The 14,883-nt window shown below is 46.3% G+C and overlaps 1 protein-coding gene across 3 annotated transcripts in view; it reads left to right on the top strand.

Moving 5' to 3' along the window:
- SLC18A2 (solute carrier family 18 member A2) overlaps positions 1 to 14,883 on the top strand; it is a 563,191-nt gene that overhangs the window by 399,949 nt on the left and 148,359 nt on the right. For all 3 annotated transcript variants that reach the window (XM_069611911.1, XM_069611910.1, XM_069611912.1), the window contains exon 4: positions 11,793 to 11,851. In XM_069611911.1, the coding sequence (XP_069468012.1) occupies positions 11,793 to 11,851 (59 nt within the window). The remainder of the gene's footprint in view (positions 1 to 11,792; positions 11,852 to 14,883) is intronic.

Below are 14,883 nucleotides of genomic sequence, written 5' to 3'. Positions count from 1 at the left end.
TCATGTGTTCCTTCCTTTGTGTGATCAGGTAGCAATATAGTGCCTGGCAAGGAGGAAGTTGGGTCAGAACGCTTCCTGTTTCAGTGCCTCCATGGTCCTAGGGCTAGAGCACTTTGCATGATCCCGGTTGCATAGGCCTGTGAACAAGGACCAACCGACCGTTTGCGGTCTAGATGCCCTGGCCCCAGAAGCCTGAGACACAACAGGTCAGGCATACAAGCACGGTGTGCTGTGCTTAGGGCTGAGGGGACGTAACATAGCTAATGGTGAAGGAACGAAGCAGCCAAAGGCTGGAGTCCGCAGCAGGTAAATGGAAAGGGGGTGGGAGTGGGTTTGAGTAAGACGGATGATGCCGCACAGCGGTGAGGCCTTCGGAGAGATCCCCTGAAGGCAACCAGGAGAGGCCAGGCTACAAAAGGCCAAACATGCTGAATGCGGCCTTTGGTTCTGGAATCCACAGGTTCGGCCTTTTGCAACCGGTCTTTAGACAAACATCCCAACAGACTTCTGAGAATTAGAGGGTCTTTCTGAGGCATGCTTCTTTCTCCAGTCAGGGGTATAACCCCCCAAAGGTCACACACATGCCTTTGTGTCCGGTCCAAAGGTAGTGCAGTGGCAGCCGCAAAGGGTTACCAGTTTCCAAACAGCGGGGCGGGCGGGGTGGCGGAGTGGTACAGCTCCCTTGATGCTGAACGATTGTGACATCAAAACATCCTCAGTCGTTTTGCGGATCAACGAACTACAGTCCCTCAAAGAGGAAAACTCTCTTCCGGAAGACTGCCACTGCTTCAGGCTCAGGAGTGAGTTACATGATATCAGGAATCCATTGGTGCGTGATTTCAATTTCTGTCAATCAAAAGTCAAGCAATTCTTTTTATTCGACTATTGATCTGTATACTTTTAAACCATGGTTCTTTGGCACAGACTGTATGTAAATACGGGCGTCCGGATAGGCAAATTGTCAGTGCCCACCATGGTTTGGGCAATGCCATTTGGTACAGCGTGACCCTAGCCTGTACAGATATTCTGGCTTTGTGGATGAATTGTACAGATCTCTGGTTGGCCAAACCAAGAGTTGTCCACCAATGAGGCCCTTTGCGATCTCCAGGGGTGTCTGCTCTGATATCGCATGATTTAAGCAGTCACTTGGTAAGAGGGGGTGTAGTACATGTTGCTTAATAGGGTGCTTAAAAGACGAGTTGGCCAGGTTAGTGTGCTCAGCACCTTGAAATGAATTGGTTGAGTCAGTGATGTAAATTATGCCAAAGAGAGAAAGAAGGAGGCATAATTTCTGAAGCCACATTATCACCAACGCATAATTTTGGAAAAATGGTAAACATTGGATATTGTTATGACCAATCGGATGATCCCATCCAGATAAGCGCTTTTTATGGTCCACTTAAGTCACGGGAAGAGGGCAAGAGCTGGCTGTGAGTCTTGTGTCTGTACCGCGCAGAGGAGGGCCACCTGGTACTAACCTGCATTCCCAAGACGGTGGGCCTCATTACAACTCTGGCGGCAGCCGTGCCCTTATTAAGGGCACGGCTGCCGCCAGAGTTGCATTTTTTCCAGCACCCGTGAATGGGCAAGAACCGGGTCATGCTGAACTCGGAGGACCCGGTAATTGCCCATTTTCGGGTGCCGGAATCAAGGGCGTCCCCATCCCCATTCTGCCCGGTAGGGCAGAATGGGGATGGGGACGTCGGATGCACCGGCACACTCAGAGTTGTGCCGGTGCACCCGACATGCTCTGCTCGCGGGTGCCGTTACACCCGCCAGGAAAAACCTGGCGGGTGAAACCGCACCCGCCAGCAGAGCACATAGTATGGCGCTCCGGGAACTACGGTACCGGCATGCTTTCCGGTACCGTAGTTCCCAGACCACCAGGGTCGTAATGAGGCCTGGTGTCATCAAATAAGATTGCACTGCTCGGTTGAAAGAGGAAAGATTCAGTAAGGCAGAGTCACTCCCTGAGGTGACCAGCTCTTTCAATTATAACAGGTTGTTTGGCACTGATTAATAGCCGGTCAGATAGCACAGTGAGTTGAACACTCACCCTGATATCTGTGTGCAGCCTGCTGTGGTAGGATCAAATTCCGGCAGGGTCAAATCAGCATTTCATCCTTCTGAGGTCGATAAATTGAGTACCACTCTGTGGGATAATAATGTATTCTATTATTCTCTCTGACACTCAAGGGTGTGTAGCACTATTTAAGAATTTGATATCATTATTGTTGACATTGAAGATAATCGTGTTCCTTTGGGACTGGCATTTTCAGCACCCAGGTTGGTATTAACTGGTGCCTCTGGAATGTGTGTGAATGAAACTTGGACCTAGGAATATTCTAATCCAGTATTTAACCCTTGCACAAATGTGTGTGAGTCACATTTCCGGGTGAACATTTCAAAGATGCTGTAGGTAATCAGGCCCAGGATACCTAGTGCAAATCAGAGATGCTCCCCGACAAGCACACTTGAGATGCTCACCGACAAGCAAACCAGAGATGCCCAACGACAAGCAAACCAGAGATGCTCACCGGCAAGCAAACCAGAGATGCTCACCGACAAGCAAACCTGAGATACTCACCGACAAGCAAACCAGAGATGCTCACCGACAAGCAAACCAGAGATGCTCACCGACAAGCAAACCAGAGATGCCCAACGACAAGCAAACAAGAGATGCTCACCGACAAGCAAACCAGAGATGCTCACCGACAAGCAAACCAGAGATGCCCAACGACAATCAAACCTGAGATGCTCACCGACAAGCAAACCAGAGATGCTCACCGACAAGCAAACCAGAGATGCTCACCGACAAGCAAACCAGAGATGCTCACCGACAATCAAACCTGAGATGCTCACCGACAAGCAAACCAGAGATGCTCACCGACAAGCAAACCAGAGATGCCCAACGACAATCAAACCTGAGATGCTCACCGACAAGCAAACCAGAGATGCTCCCCGACAAGCAAACCAGAGATGCTCACCGACAAGCAAACCAGAGATGCCCAACGACAAGCAAACCAGAGATGCTCACCGGCAAGCAAACCAGAGATGCTCACCGACAAGCAAACCTGAGATGCTCACCGACAAGCAAACCAGAGATGCTCACCGACAAGCAAACCAGAGATGCTCACCGACAAGAAAGCCAGAGATGCCCAACGACAAGCAAACCAGAGATGCTCACCGACAAGCAAACCTGAGATGCTCACCGACAAGCAAGCCAGAGATGCTCACCGACAAACAAACCAGAGATGCTCACCGACAAGCAAACCAGAGATGCTCACCGACAAGCAAACCTGAGATGCTCACCGACAAGCAAACCAGAGATGCTCACCGACAAGCAAACCAGAGATGCTCACCGACAAGCAAGCCAGAGATGCCCAATGACAAGCAAACCAGAGATGCCCAACGACAAGCAAACCAGAGATGCCCAACGACAATCAAACCTGAGATGCTCACCGACAAGCAAGCCAGAGATGCTCACCGACAAACAAACCAGAGATGCTCACCGACAAGCAAACCAGAGATGCTCACCGACAATCAAACCTGAGATGCTCACCGACAAGCAAACCAGAGATGCTCACCGACAAGCAAACCAGAGATGCCCAACAACGATCAAACCTGAGATGGTCACCGACAAGCAAACCAGAGATGCTCCCCGACAAGCAAACCAGAGATGCTCACCGACAATCAAACCTGAGATGCTCACCGACATGCAAATCTATGTTAATTGGGCTTATTGTTTTTGTATTTGTTGCTTCTGGTTTTATGGCCAGTGGATATTCCAACTGAAGCCCTAGGGGGTTGTTTCGAGGGGCATAGAGAGACTTGTCTCGGAGATTGCTAATGATTCTTTGGTATCCCTTGGTCACAAGGCCAGCATAATACTCACATCAACTAGAGTACTCTTTTAGCACTAATGAGTTCAGGATTCTGTGAGAAGAATTATCTAGGATCGTTAGAGTAATGCAATACTCGAATACCATAATAAAAGTTAAGTGGTGGTTAATGTGGCCAACTTGCCATTTAGGCACCTACTATTTGATGTTAGATGCTAGAAGCCTGTTAAGAGTCTAGCCCCTGGAGAGAGTTTTAAGTTAGAGCCCAATTCAGTGATGCAATGTTCAAGGAATAATTGTCAGAAACGTAGAAGGGATATGCATAAGAACTTTCAGAATAGGTCAACTGTCCCCTCCATGTCTCCAGCTGGGGCATCCTTCCTCTTCCTGTTGAAGAAGACTCCTGAATTAGGCACACGTGTAGACTATCATTAGATAATTAACATTACAATCAAGTGCATTTGGGAGACTTTAGTGTTGATAAATAATATTATAGAATCAGAGAAGGTTGTGATGATTTTAACCAACCTCAACTTTGAAGGCGCTTACCACATTAAGGCAGGCGATTAGTGGAAGGCGGCCTTTTGCATGCTTCTTGGCACTGTGGTTATTGTGTAATGCCATTGAGTCTGTGTAATAGGTTCTCTGTTGTGCAATATGCCTGCTCTCTAATTTTTCTGATCTTTTATGAAATTTTGTTTATAGCGTGCCCATACACAAGTGTTTCAAAGCGCGACTTGTGTCCAATTGGATCATGTTGCGTTAATTTATTTGGATACTGGCAGGATACAGGGCATGTACGTTAGGTTTGGTTAGATTAGCGGCTAATCATCTCTCTGTCAAGCTGGCAAAGTGCCAGTTGAAAAGGAGTGTGTTGAATTTCAGAGGCTTGTGTTGTCACTTGATGGATTTGCAGTAGATCCTACGAAGATAACATCTTTGTTTGAGTAACCTATCCGTGCTCCTGCAAAGGAGAACCAATCCTGAATTGATCCTATGACCAAGGGCCAATGGACCTCAGTAGGCTGGAGGATTTTGCTGCATGGTGTTTTTCCTTAAGTCTGCGGTCCTGCCCCTTGGCCACTCTACACACCATCCTGTTTGGTCCAGAGGCAACACAGGAGCCCTAGGGCAGGTACACTCATTTCAATGAGCCAAGAAGGACTACAAAGGTGCACGCTCCTTGATCCTGAAAAATGACTCCCTTTTAATTTAGGACAAACAACACAGTTATTAATATGCACTGTTATTAATGTGCACATCAAATATCTCTCCTGCAAAACAGTCCCTTCCCACTGAGGGCCAATTTCAAATCCCTGCAAATTGCATAGGATCACACATAAAAATGATTACAGGTGTTCTTACAGATGGGAATGAATAGCAGCCGACAGCCTAGCACTATTCTCCAAAAGAAATCCTTCCCAGCCAATCGGTGCACAGCTTGTCATTTCGGACCTTGCCTTCCATTTCTGATACACTCAGGTGAAGATATGGGAAGGGGGCTCTGTGTTGAGAGGCAAGTCTGGCTCAAGGAGGCTAGATTTCTAATAGAATGCGTACACATGTTTTTTGATTTGTGGAGCTCTAGCGAGCAGGGATGGCACATCAACATGATTTCGGCTTGTTTAGGTGCCCACACCACTTGGATGTGAATTCCAACCCTATTCCAATGTCACACTTTCAGTCATATAAGATAAAAACAAAATATCATTATCCTCGGAAATATGTCTTGGAAAAGAGGATAAGACCAGTAGCTTTTGGGAAAACACTGAGTAAATGAAGGAAGAGATGGGAAAAGACTATTCCTTCTTTTGCTGCAAACCTACATGCCCACTCATGTGACTGAACTATGAAAGGGTCTGTTTACTAACCCATGCTAAATGAAATACCAACCACGTTGGATTGCCAGTGTGAAAAAAAAGAAAAAGTGATACGATGCACCCACTTGATAGCCTCTGACCATCCCCAGGCCAACCCCCTGCCTGCTATAGGCTTTTATCAGGGGGTTTTAACTAAACACAAATGTGTGTGTGGTGGGGGGATAGTACCACACACCTTATTGGGAGACAGGTGTAGGAAGGCACACAATATCATTGTTATATACTTTTACTGAACATTTGATCCACCTCGTACCTGTTTCATACCCCGCTTAGTTGGGCCAAACTCACCCTGATGAGCCCCTCAGTCGAAGGGGCAGAAAGGCAACAGGTAGGGCAGAATGGATTTTCCCCCATATGCCGCTAAGGAGAAAGACACTGGGTTATAATTATAATTGGTTACTCATAACGCGCTAAATACACAGAGGTTTCTAAGGGTGGACCCGTGGATCGAACGTGCGTTGCTCCACATCATCTTGTTTCCAAGGTGAGCGCGTTGCCCTTGAGCTATCCTCCCAAGAGAATAACTGGTACACGAAAGGAAATGCAGACAAAGGCATGCTGGTGCACGGTTCTTTATTTGTTGATTAGTTTCACTTATCCTGTCTTCCAGTACACCAGCAGGGTTTTTAAAGACTTTTGTAAAAAAGGGGGAAAACACAAGACACTATATAATCCTTCAAAAAACAAAAAGTTATTTTAACAGTTCTTTAAAAATGTAAAAAGCCTTTAAGAAATATGTGCAGAGTACTTACCTCGGAGACATCTGGCCAGGGCTATCCCAAAGTCCTTGTTGCTCTTCTGTTGGAGTGTTGGCTCTGGCAGGCAAGCAGTTCTTGGAGTGGCAGGCAGCAGCTGTGTGCGGGGGTGGGGGGGTTCCAATGTCATTGCTCTGGCTGGGCTGCGTTTTCAAGGTGCAGCCCGGCAATCCGATGCAGTGTTGGGGGTGGGGGGGGGGAATTCCTACAACTCTACACAACCTGGGCCACATCTGCTCCGGTGTGGCCCATGGGGAGTCCTGGTGGGCTGCCTGTTAATTTTTTTTATACAGCCAGGGAGGGCTGGAATATTGGACGCTGTGGGGATCCCCGGTACTTAGAGTGCCTGAGGGCCAGGCAGACACTGGAAGGATGCCGGTGAGGAAATGGCGGTTTTGGGCACTCCCTTGCTTGTCAGGGGAGCACATCTATTCAGGTCTGAGCAGCAGCGGTGATGGGCGCTGAGTGGAGCGCCACTCAACCCTCATTCTAGAGGGTTGAGAAACCGTTATAGCCATGGCGCTCCGCGTGCACAGAGTAACAGTGTTTCTAATGGATTGTGTCATCCCATAGATTACTCATCTTTGATATGCCAACATACTGCTTGCAGGTTCGGAAATTTGTTTTGACAGCAGCAGCACTGTGTGGTGTTGAGTCGATGTCCCACAATGGTTCCCATTCCCACGCGCAGATGTGACGTCGACAATGGTATAAATAGCAAGCACAGTGCCCGTTGCCTCAGTTCAATTTTTCCACATGCGCTGCATGCTCTTGAACAATTTCGACTCACCTCAGCGATTCTTCTACACATATCTTTGAGATCTTCTGAGTATGTCTACTCCAAAGACAGGTTTTAAGAAGTGTGCAGACTGTGACTCAAAGATGTTGATCACAGATCCGCACAGGATATGCCTCTGGTGCCTTGGGGAGGAGCACAAGATCATTGAGTGCGGCTTCTGCCAGTCGATGACCAACAAGGCCTTGGAAAAGGGTAAGACAAAACTCGCCCTAGATAAATTGATCTCAAAATATCCATCCACTACTCCTTTGAAGAGCAGGTGGTTGGAAGGCCCAAAAACTCTCCAAACTCTCAAAGCGGTCAAGGTCTAGGAGCAATTTGAGTCATTCTCTCTTCATCTTCATGAAAAAGATCAAAGAGAAGCTAGCGTTTTTTTTTTTTTTCAGATTCCCCGCCTGACAAGAGACAGGTACATTTCCCAAATAAGTCTGCCCCAGCAGCATATTGGGAACATTTCAGTCAGAAAATGATGGATGTCTTTTCAAAGGCAGCCCCTCCCGGTCCCTCAAAAGAGCTGAAAAAGGCTAACAATCCCACATGCTCTCAAACGCCAGTAGGGAACCATTGAAGGCTCTGACCCACCTGCCCAAAAGATGGGGTCAGAAGGCTGCTGAGATGCCTACTTCAGTAGCGTCGACAGTGTTGACCACAGGGAGTGCATCAAAGCCAAAGCCTTCACTATCTTCATTATAGAAGGACTCAAAATCAAAGCCATTGACGACAACCTTAGATCCAACTTCAGGTTTTAAGCCACCATCGAAGAATGACGTTTTAAGTCTTTCGGATCAATCTTCGAGGAAGATGATGACATTGTGCCTTTCAGGTGCCAATGTTTTGTCACACCTAATATCCCTGAAGAGCTAATTTCAGAGGAATCTCATTTGGAGGACTTGTCTACTTGCCTGAAAGAAGCCTAAAGTGGAATGTGTCTCCCCAGAAATAACTGCTCCTCCAAGTGCTGTACACAGGACAGTTATGGACAGGATCATTGAGTATTTGGGTTGGGAACTTCCTGCAAAGGATATAATTCAGGATGACCTCACAGATATCCTTCATAAAGGCCCTCTAAAATAACCTGTGTTGTCTTTCCATTCAGCACTCAAAAACACCATCCTGCAGAACTGGCAAAAACCTGGCACTACTCTTGCTGTCCTCCTCAGGGAAAACTTTGCCTCCTGAGCTGAGGTCTCAACATATCTTGCAGATGGTGTCAAGAATTCAGAATGCCCAATATCTTCCGGCATTCGACTTTCTGAGGTTGCTCGACCTCATGGCATCTTGCATTTTCCTGATCCCAGAAGCCTGCCTAAAGATAAGGTACGTCCAGTGGGCCCTCAGATCCCAATGGTCACAATTCTCAGGCAGATAACAGAAGTCACAAGTTCTTCCCTCACAGGATGGGGATCTCACATGAGTGATTTCACGATCAGCGGACTTTGGTCCACATCAGAATCAAGACTACACTTAAAACATTTCGAGCTGAGGGCGATCAGACTGGCGCTGATGGCCTTTTTGCACTCCATAGAGGGTAAGAACGCTCCGATAATGACAGACAACACAGGGGCAATGCATAACCTGAAAACGAGAGGAGGTGTAGGGTCACTACCACTGTGCAGGGAGGCAATGTAGCTCTAGTTTTGGGTGCTACAAAATGGAAAGTCTCTTTTGTCAGTTTGCCTACCGGAGAAGAGAACGCGATGGCGGATGCTTTGAGTAGGCAGAGAACAGTCTCCCACAAGTGGGAGTTGGCAAAGATCTCTAGAAGGACTTCCTGAGCTCTTTGGGGAAACCCTCAAGTGGATCTGTTTACATCCAGTGTCAACAGGAAATGTGACCTCTTCCTATCCAGCGAATTTCCTCAGACAGGAGCTCTAGGAGATGTGTTTGTGATGGACATGTAATTTTGACTCCGGTACGTGTTTCCAGCAGTCCCCACCTTTCCTCAACTATCAGTAGGTTGAAGAAGTTCAGGATGTCCATGATCCTGATTGTTCCATATTGGGTCAGCAGGACATGGTACCCAGAACTTTTAGACATGTCCATCTGCCCTCCATTCCATCTTCCCCAGAGAGTGGGCCTACTTTCACAAGAGGGAGGACATTTTCTTTGCCTAGAAATCAGAAATCTGAATCTTCACACCTGGTTTCTGGGAGGTTAAGATACAAAGATTGGGAACTCTCGGAAGACTTGATGGAGGCCAGAAGACCTAGTACAAAAGCACTATACCGTTGCCATTGGAACACATTTTGCAGCTGGTGTAGAGCTAAAGATATTAATCCTTTCACTTGCAGTGCTTTCTCTTTTGATACACCTGGCCCATCAGGGTCTACAGCTGGCTGCTGTCAAGGGTTACCTGGCAGACTTCTCGATCTTTAAAGGCTCCTATTTTAAAATATCCAAGGGACTGACAAATATATTCCCACCGGCCCCTTTCATAGTCCCGGCTTGGGATCGAAACTTGATACTGACATGTGTGATGGAAGCTCCACTTGAACCTCTCAAGTCCTGTCCGCTCAGGTTATTAACTTTCAAAACAATCTTTATAGTAGCCATAATTTCTGCTCACAGAGTTAGCTACAAGCTCTATCATGTAAACCTCCTTTCACTATATTTACGAGGGAAAAGGTCGTTTCAAGGGTTTTTTTCCTCCTTCCTTCCTAAGGTTGTGTTCGAATTCCATCTGAAAAAATAAATGTCATTGCCAGCATTTTATTCACCTCCTCATCCTTCCAAGGAGGAAGAGAGTGTGCATGGACCAGACCCTAATAGGGCTCTAAGTATTTATTTTTCCAGATTGACAAATGTCAGGCTGTGTTAGTTATACTGGACACAAACTACGACAGGCTGTGACTAAACAAACTTTGTCACGTTGTATCATTCTGTGTATTTCAAATGTTATTCTATAGCTGGGAAAGATGTCCCTGAAAATCTAACGGCTCATTCGACCAGAGGAGTGGCTACGACTGCAGCCCTGCAAAGAGGATTACCAGTGCAGGACATCTGTAATGCTGCAACTTGGTCTTCGATACACACCTTTTCAAAACATTACTGTCTGAACACCTTGTCGGGTCAGGACGCCAGGTTTGGGAAGTTATTTTACACAATATAAACCAGTAAGAAAAGTCTACTGCTATGAGAGACTATCAAAGATGAGGAATCCGAGGGAGGACACAATCCATTAGAAGAAAAAAATTACTTACCTATGGTAATTTTATTTCTACTGGATGTTCCTCCGACGCATTCCTCCTCGCCCTCCCAGCCAACCCCTCTGACTGTGAGGGATTTTTTTTATAAAAGTCTCTTCTTATGAACACCCATGCAGGGTTTTGTAATCCTCAAATCATCTGTGCAGAAAGAGGGAAAAACTAGAATTGAGGCAAAGGGGCACAGTGCGTGTTATTTATACCATTGTCGACATCACCTCTGCGCACCGGAATGGAAACCTCTGAGGGACATTGACTCGACACGTAAAGCAACCTCTTCTGTTGACATTTTTTCCAAAGCTGCAAGCAGGATATCGTTATATCAAAGATGAGGAATCAGTGGGAGGAACAACCAGCAGAATGAGCATTACCATGGGTAAGCAATTTGTTCTTTTACCCTTTTTTACAGCAAAGGATCACTCCCGTGATCATGCATGAAAGTCCTTTACTCTAATTGTTTTTTCTGCCATTTTCTAAGATCTCCGACGCGCCGGGATCCTTTTCTTCTTTTTTCATTTTTTTATATCCACCGCAAGAGGGTGGGTACATGTCGTTATTAAGATTTAAGTCAAGAAATATGAAAGCATTTGCTCTTCAATAGTTCCGAGTGTAAGCTTAAAGTTTCTCATAACAGAAGTCAGCAGCCCTTTAAATATGGATGGCGGTGTTGTCTGAGGAGTACTTGTGAAATATGTGTGCAAAACGATATGCCATATTTCTGTGTCAGTGAGTATTTCCCAATGAACCATCATTAGGCTTGCACTGCGGAGAAACGACTAGCTCAGTCCCAGCTGCAATAGAAATATCTACGGCATCATTACCAGTTCAGTGGTGCAGTAAACTGATGGCGGTAATTACAGTGTCACCATTTTTTAGGGGGTGAAAGAATTGCCACCATTTTTACTGCCTCACCGAATTCTGAGTTTGGAGGAAAAGTGGAGGATTTACCTCCAGCTTCTGGTGGCGGTAAGTCCCCCACTTTTCCTCCAAAAATCAGCAGATTTAATGCAGCGAAACTGCTGCTCGCGGTAAATCTTTGAAAATCCCCATGGAGTCCTATAGACTCCAGAAATGGGGAATCATCCGCCCTACCAAGACTTAAAATCCTGTGGTAAACCCACGGGACCGAGTGGTGGTAACAGTGAACGATTTTAGTTGTAATGAGGCGGATTTACCACCAAATTACCACCGCACTCGTAAGGAGGCAGTATATGTTGAAGAATTGGTGGGTGCAGATAGACGATTTGTGATTTGTGAGGCACATGACAGCATCGAAGCAACACTTATTTCTTTGTGTTTTCTTCTTTCCTCAGGGTTGGCTACCAGCTTCCAATGTTTGCCGGCTTCTGCATCATGTTCCTGTCGACCATCAGTAAGTCTGCGGTACAATTATCAGTAGGTCATTGCAGTCAGAGTGGGACAATGCACAGAATGAAATGCACTCATTTGCAGAAGATGCTTACCTTCCAGCGGCATGCATACCCAACACGCAGGGATTTACACAGCAAGGTTGTCACACACCTGAAGTATCAGCAATGTCAGTGAGCCCGTCCCATGAAGAGGTAATCCCTCCTGTTAGATGTGACGGCAACTCTTCCAGGAGTTTGACAACTTAGTGAAGGTTGCTTGGCCCGCTTGTACCCAACAGAGAACATTGGGTACCTGAAAGCATCAGTGCTAAACACACTTTCTTAAAATGATAATGTGTGTCCGGCATGAAACTGCTTGACTGCATTTAGTTAAAGAGTGTTGCAGGCATGATTTGGCCAGTTGTGCTGCTTAGACCGGCTCCACACTGTAGGAAATCTCAAGTAGCCGTGTCTATGATTGGCATTGCGTGCTTTTTTGTCTTGCCTTGGTGTAAAATGCTTTGAAGGACTGTGAATTCGAGAATGTAGGGTTCAATGTTTCAGCTCTGATTTCAGCATCCAGACTGAACACAATCACCCTTGTATCAATGCCCACAAAATGTTCTCAACTTTCCACCAGACCACACTGAATTAAACAGGCTGCAACCATCAAAACATTGAGTTGAGACTGATCCCCGAGTCTCTTCCCACTCTGGTCTCCTGCTGCTGGGCACGAGATTGGGTAATTAACTGCAGTTTTAGCCGGAAGCATCTCAGATTTTCATATCCTGTAATGGATCCATCAAGTGCTCACAGATAAATTAGTCAGTGGGCCTCATTACAAGTATGCCAGTAAGTAATCCCAGTTTCCGCCATGCCGGTGCCACTGTTTTCAGCAACCCATGATGCCAGAATCACTGGAGGATTACGTGTTGTGGTGCACACTTATTCTGGCATGCTGGAAACAGCAGTACCGGCATCACGGAAACACAATCTAAATACTCAAAAACTGTCAACACCGTCGTCCTCTGTGCCAGAGCCTCCGAATCCGGCAACACGTTCCCAGACCCACTGGCACCGGAAACAGCGGTCCCGCAATTACCATGACTGGAAAGAAAGCGATCGCCGGAACAGAAAATAGACTGGCAGCCATTAAAAAACACAATCCATTGCAATCCTCAAAGCACAGGTGACATCCACCCCTCCTGACCAGACGAGCTCCACTCGGAGCATGACATCTAAAGTCTGTGAGACCCGAAAGCGGAAGCCACACTTCTTTGAGCCCGAGCTGGACATGCTAGCGGACACCACTGTCCAGCATATATTTATTTATTATTACATTTGTATTGCGCACCAAACCCTCGGGCATCTGGGCGCATAAAAAAACGAATATGGTTACAGGTAATGCATGCTTAAGCAAATGGTTACGTGAGAACAGCTTACGAATTTGGTTACGTGTTCAACAGGCTTAAGAATGTGGTTACAGTTAGCATGCTGCAGAGCTCTTCAGCAATGACCAGCGCAGGCAGGCCCAGCTGTGCTAGAAGAGAATCTTCTTCCAACCTGACATCCTTATAGACAGCACACGGATGTCCATAGTTCTATCTAAAGCTTCTTCTATAACTGACATCCACATGGTCAGAGATGGTCTCCCCTGTCCCAAAAAAACATGTCTACTCTTCATCTCAGCCTTAACCCAACAGGTACACAATTCATCCTCGTTGGCAATAACTAGGGGTGAACCCAGATTGAAGAATGTCTCAACGCCATATTATTATATTGTGGTTCACTCGGCTACATCACTGGTAGTGAGTATCCTTCACATTACCCGTTGCCATGAAAGCATAGACTGTGTGTATCCAGGTTGTTCTACTTTGCAAAATAATCCCCCCACCCCAGAAATGGACGTCAGAACCATGGTCAAAGTAAGATTCCTCGCTCACCTACATAAATCCATGGCCCATGTCCTGGTTGCATCTTATAAACTCTTCTATCTAATTGGTTGTGTTTGATACAGATGTTTCTAATTGGTTTAAATGTGAACTTGGATATTGACATATAGGGACTGTCCCGCCTTGTAAGTCTATTGTGGCTATGCTGTTGATGTGGCTTATTGACTGCTTTTCATTTTGAAGCAGGTTTCATTAACCTGAGGAATTGTAGACATCAAGCAGACACATTGTACCTTTGGGCTTGTTGAGTGGTCACGCAGTTGAGAACCCGGCGTTTCCATCTCATACCGTTCAAGTAGAAGTCTACTTTTGAAAATGGTTTTAGAATGCTCTGAAAGTACACCAATTCTCCCAATGCTCTTCAGTATTTGATCATAGCTGGCTCCCCGGTGTCACGCTACTTCTCCTGAAAAGCATCATATGCCCCGCAGCAAGGTTATTATAATTATAATTGTTTTTTTTATAACATGCTTAATACCGAAGAGGTTTCTAAGCACGGACCCAGGATTCGAACCTGTGTTGCTCTGTGTCGTCTAGCTTCCAAGATGAGCGAGCACGTTGCAACTGAACTACACTACCCGTGTCAAGGTTAATCAAAAGACTCAGGCAATACTGCCACATTGCCTAACCATGATGGACCCTCACTCGTTCCTCCTTCGGACAAGCAACAACTTGAAGGCACTTGCTTCAAGTTGATGTGTGCCGAAAGAGGAACCAGTGAGGGTTGCTCAAAGCCATCACTATCAAAGCTCCACTGCACCTTGTAGAGGAATCAGTCATCTCAGGTGTACAGGAAATCCCAGCATCTGAATTTTGGAAATTCAAAGATACAGCCACGAGACAGACCATATGCCGACAGCTCCGGGCTCTGCAATGACCCCCTTCACCCCTCCCACGACACATAAGGCTGGCACTGGCTCTGCTGCAAGTCTAAAAAGCACTAAGGAGCAACCTCTTCAACAAACACATAATCAAACACCCCTAACACATATAGGCCTCATTACAAGTTTGGCACTGCGCTGGAATAGCTGCCACTTTTTTGGGCGGAAATGGAATTGTCACCAATTGTACTGCACCACTGAATTCCAAGTTTGGCCTTGAAA

Source organism: Ambystoma mexicanum, chromosome 8 (genome assembly GCF_040938575.1).
Source record: "Ambystoma mexicanum isolate Mex_15411 chromosome 8, UKY_AmexF1_1, whole genome shotgun sequence".
In the NCBI taxonomy this organism is placed as follows: domain Eukaryota; kingdom Metazoa; phylum Chordata; class Amphibia; order Caudata; family Ambystomatidae; genus Ambystoma; species Ambystoma mexicanum.
This window is presented reverse-complemented; position numbering and strand designations above follow the sequence as displayed.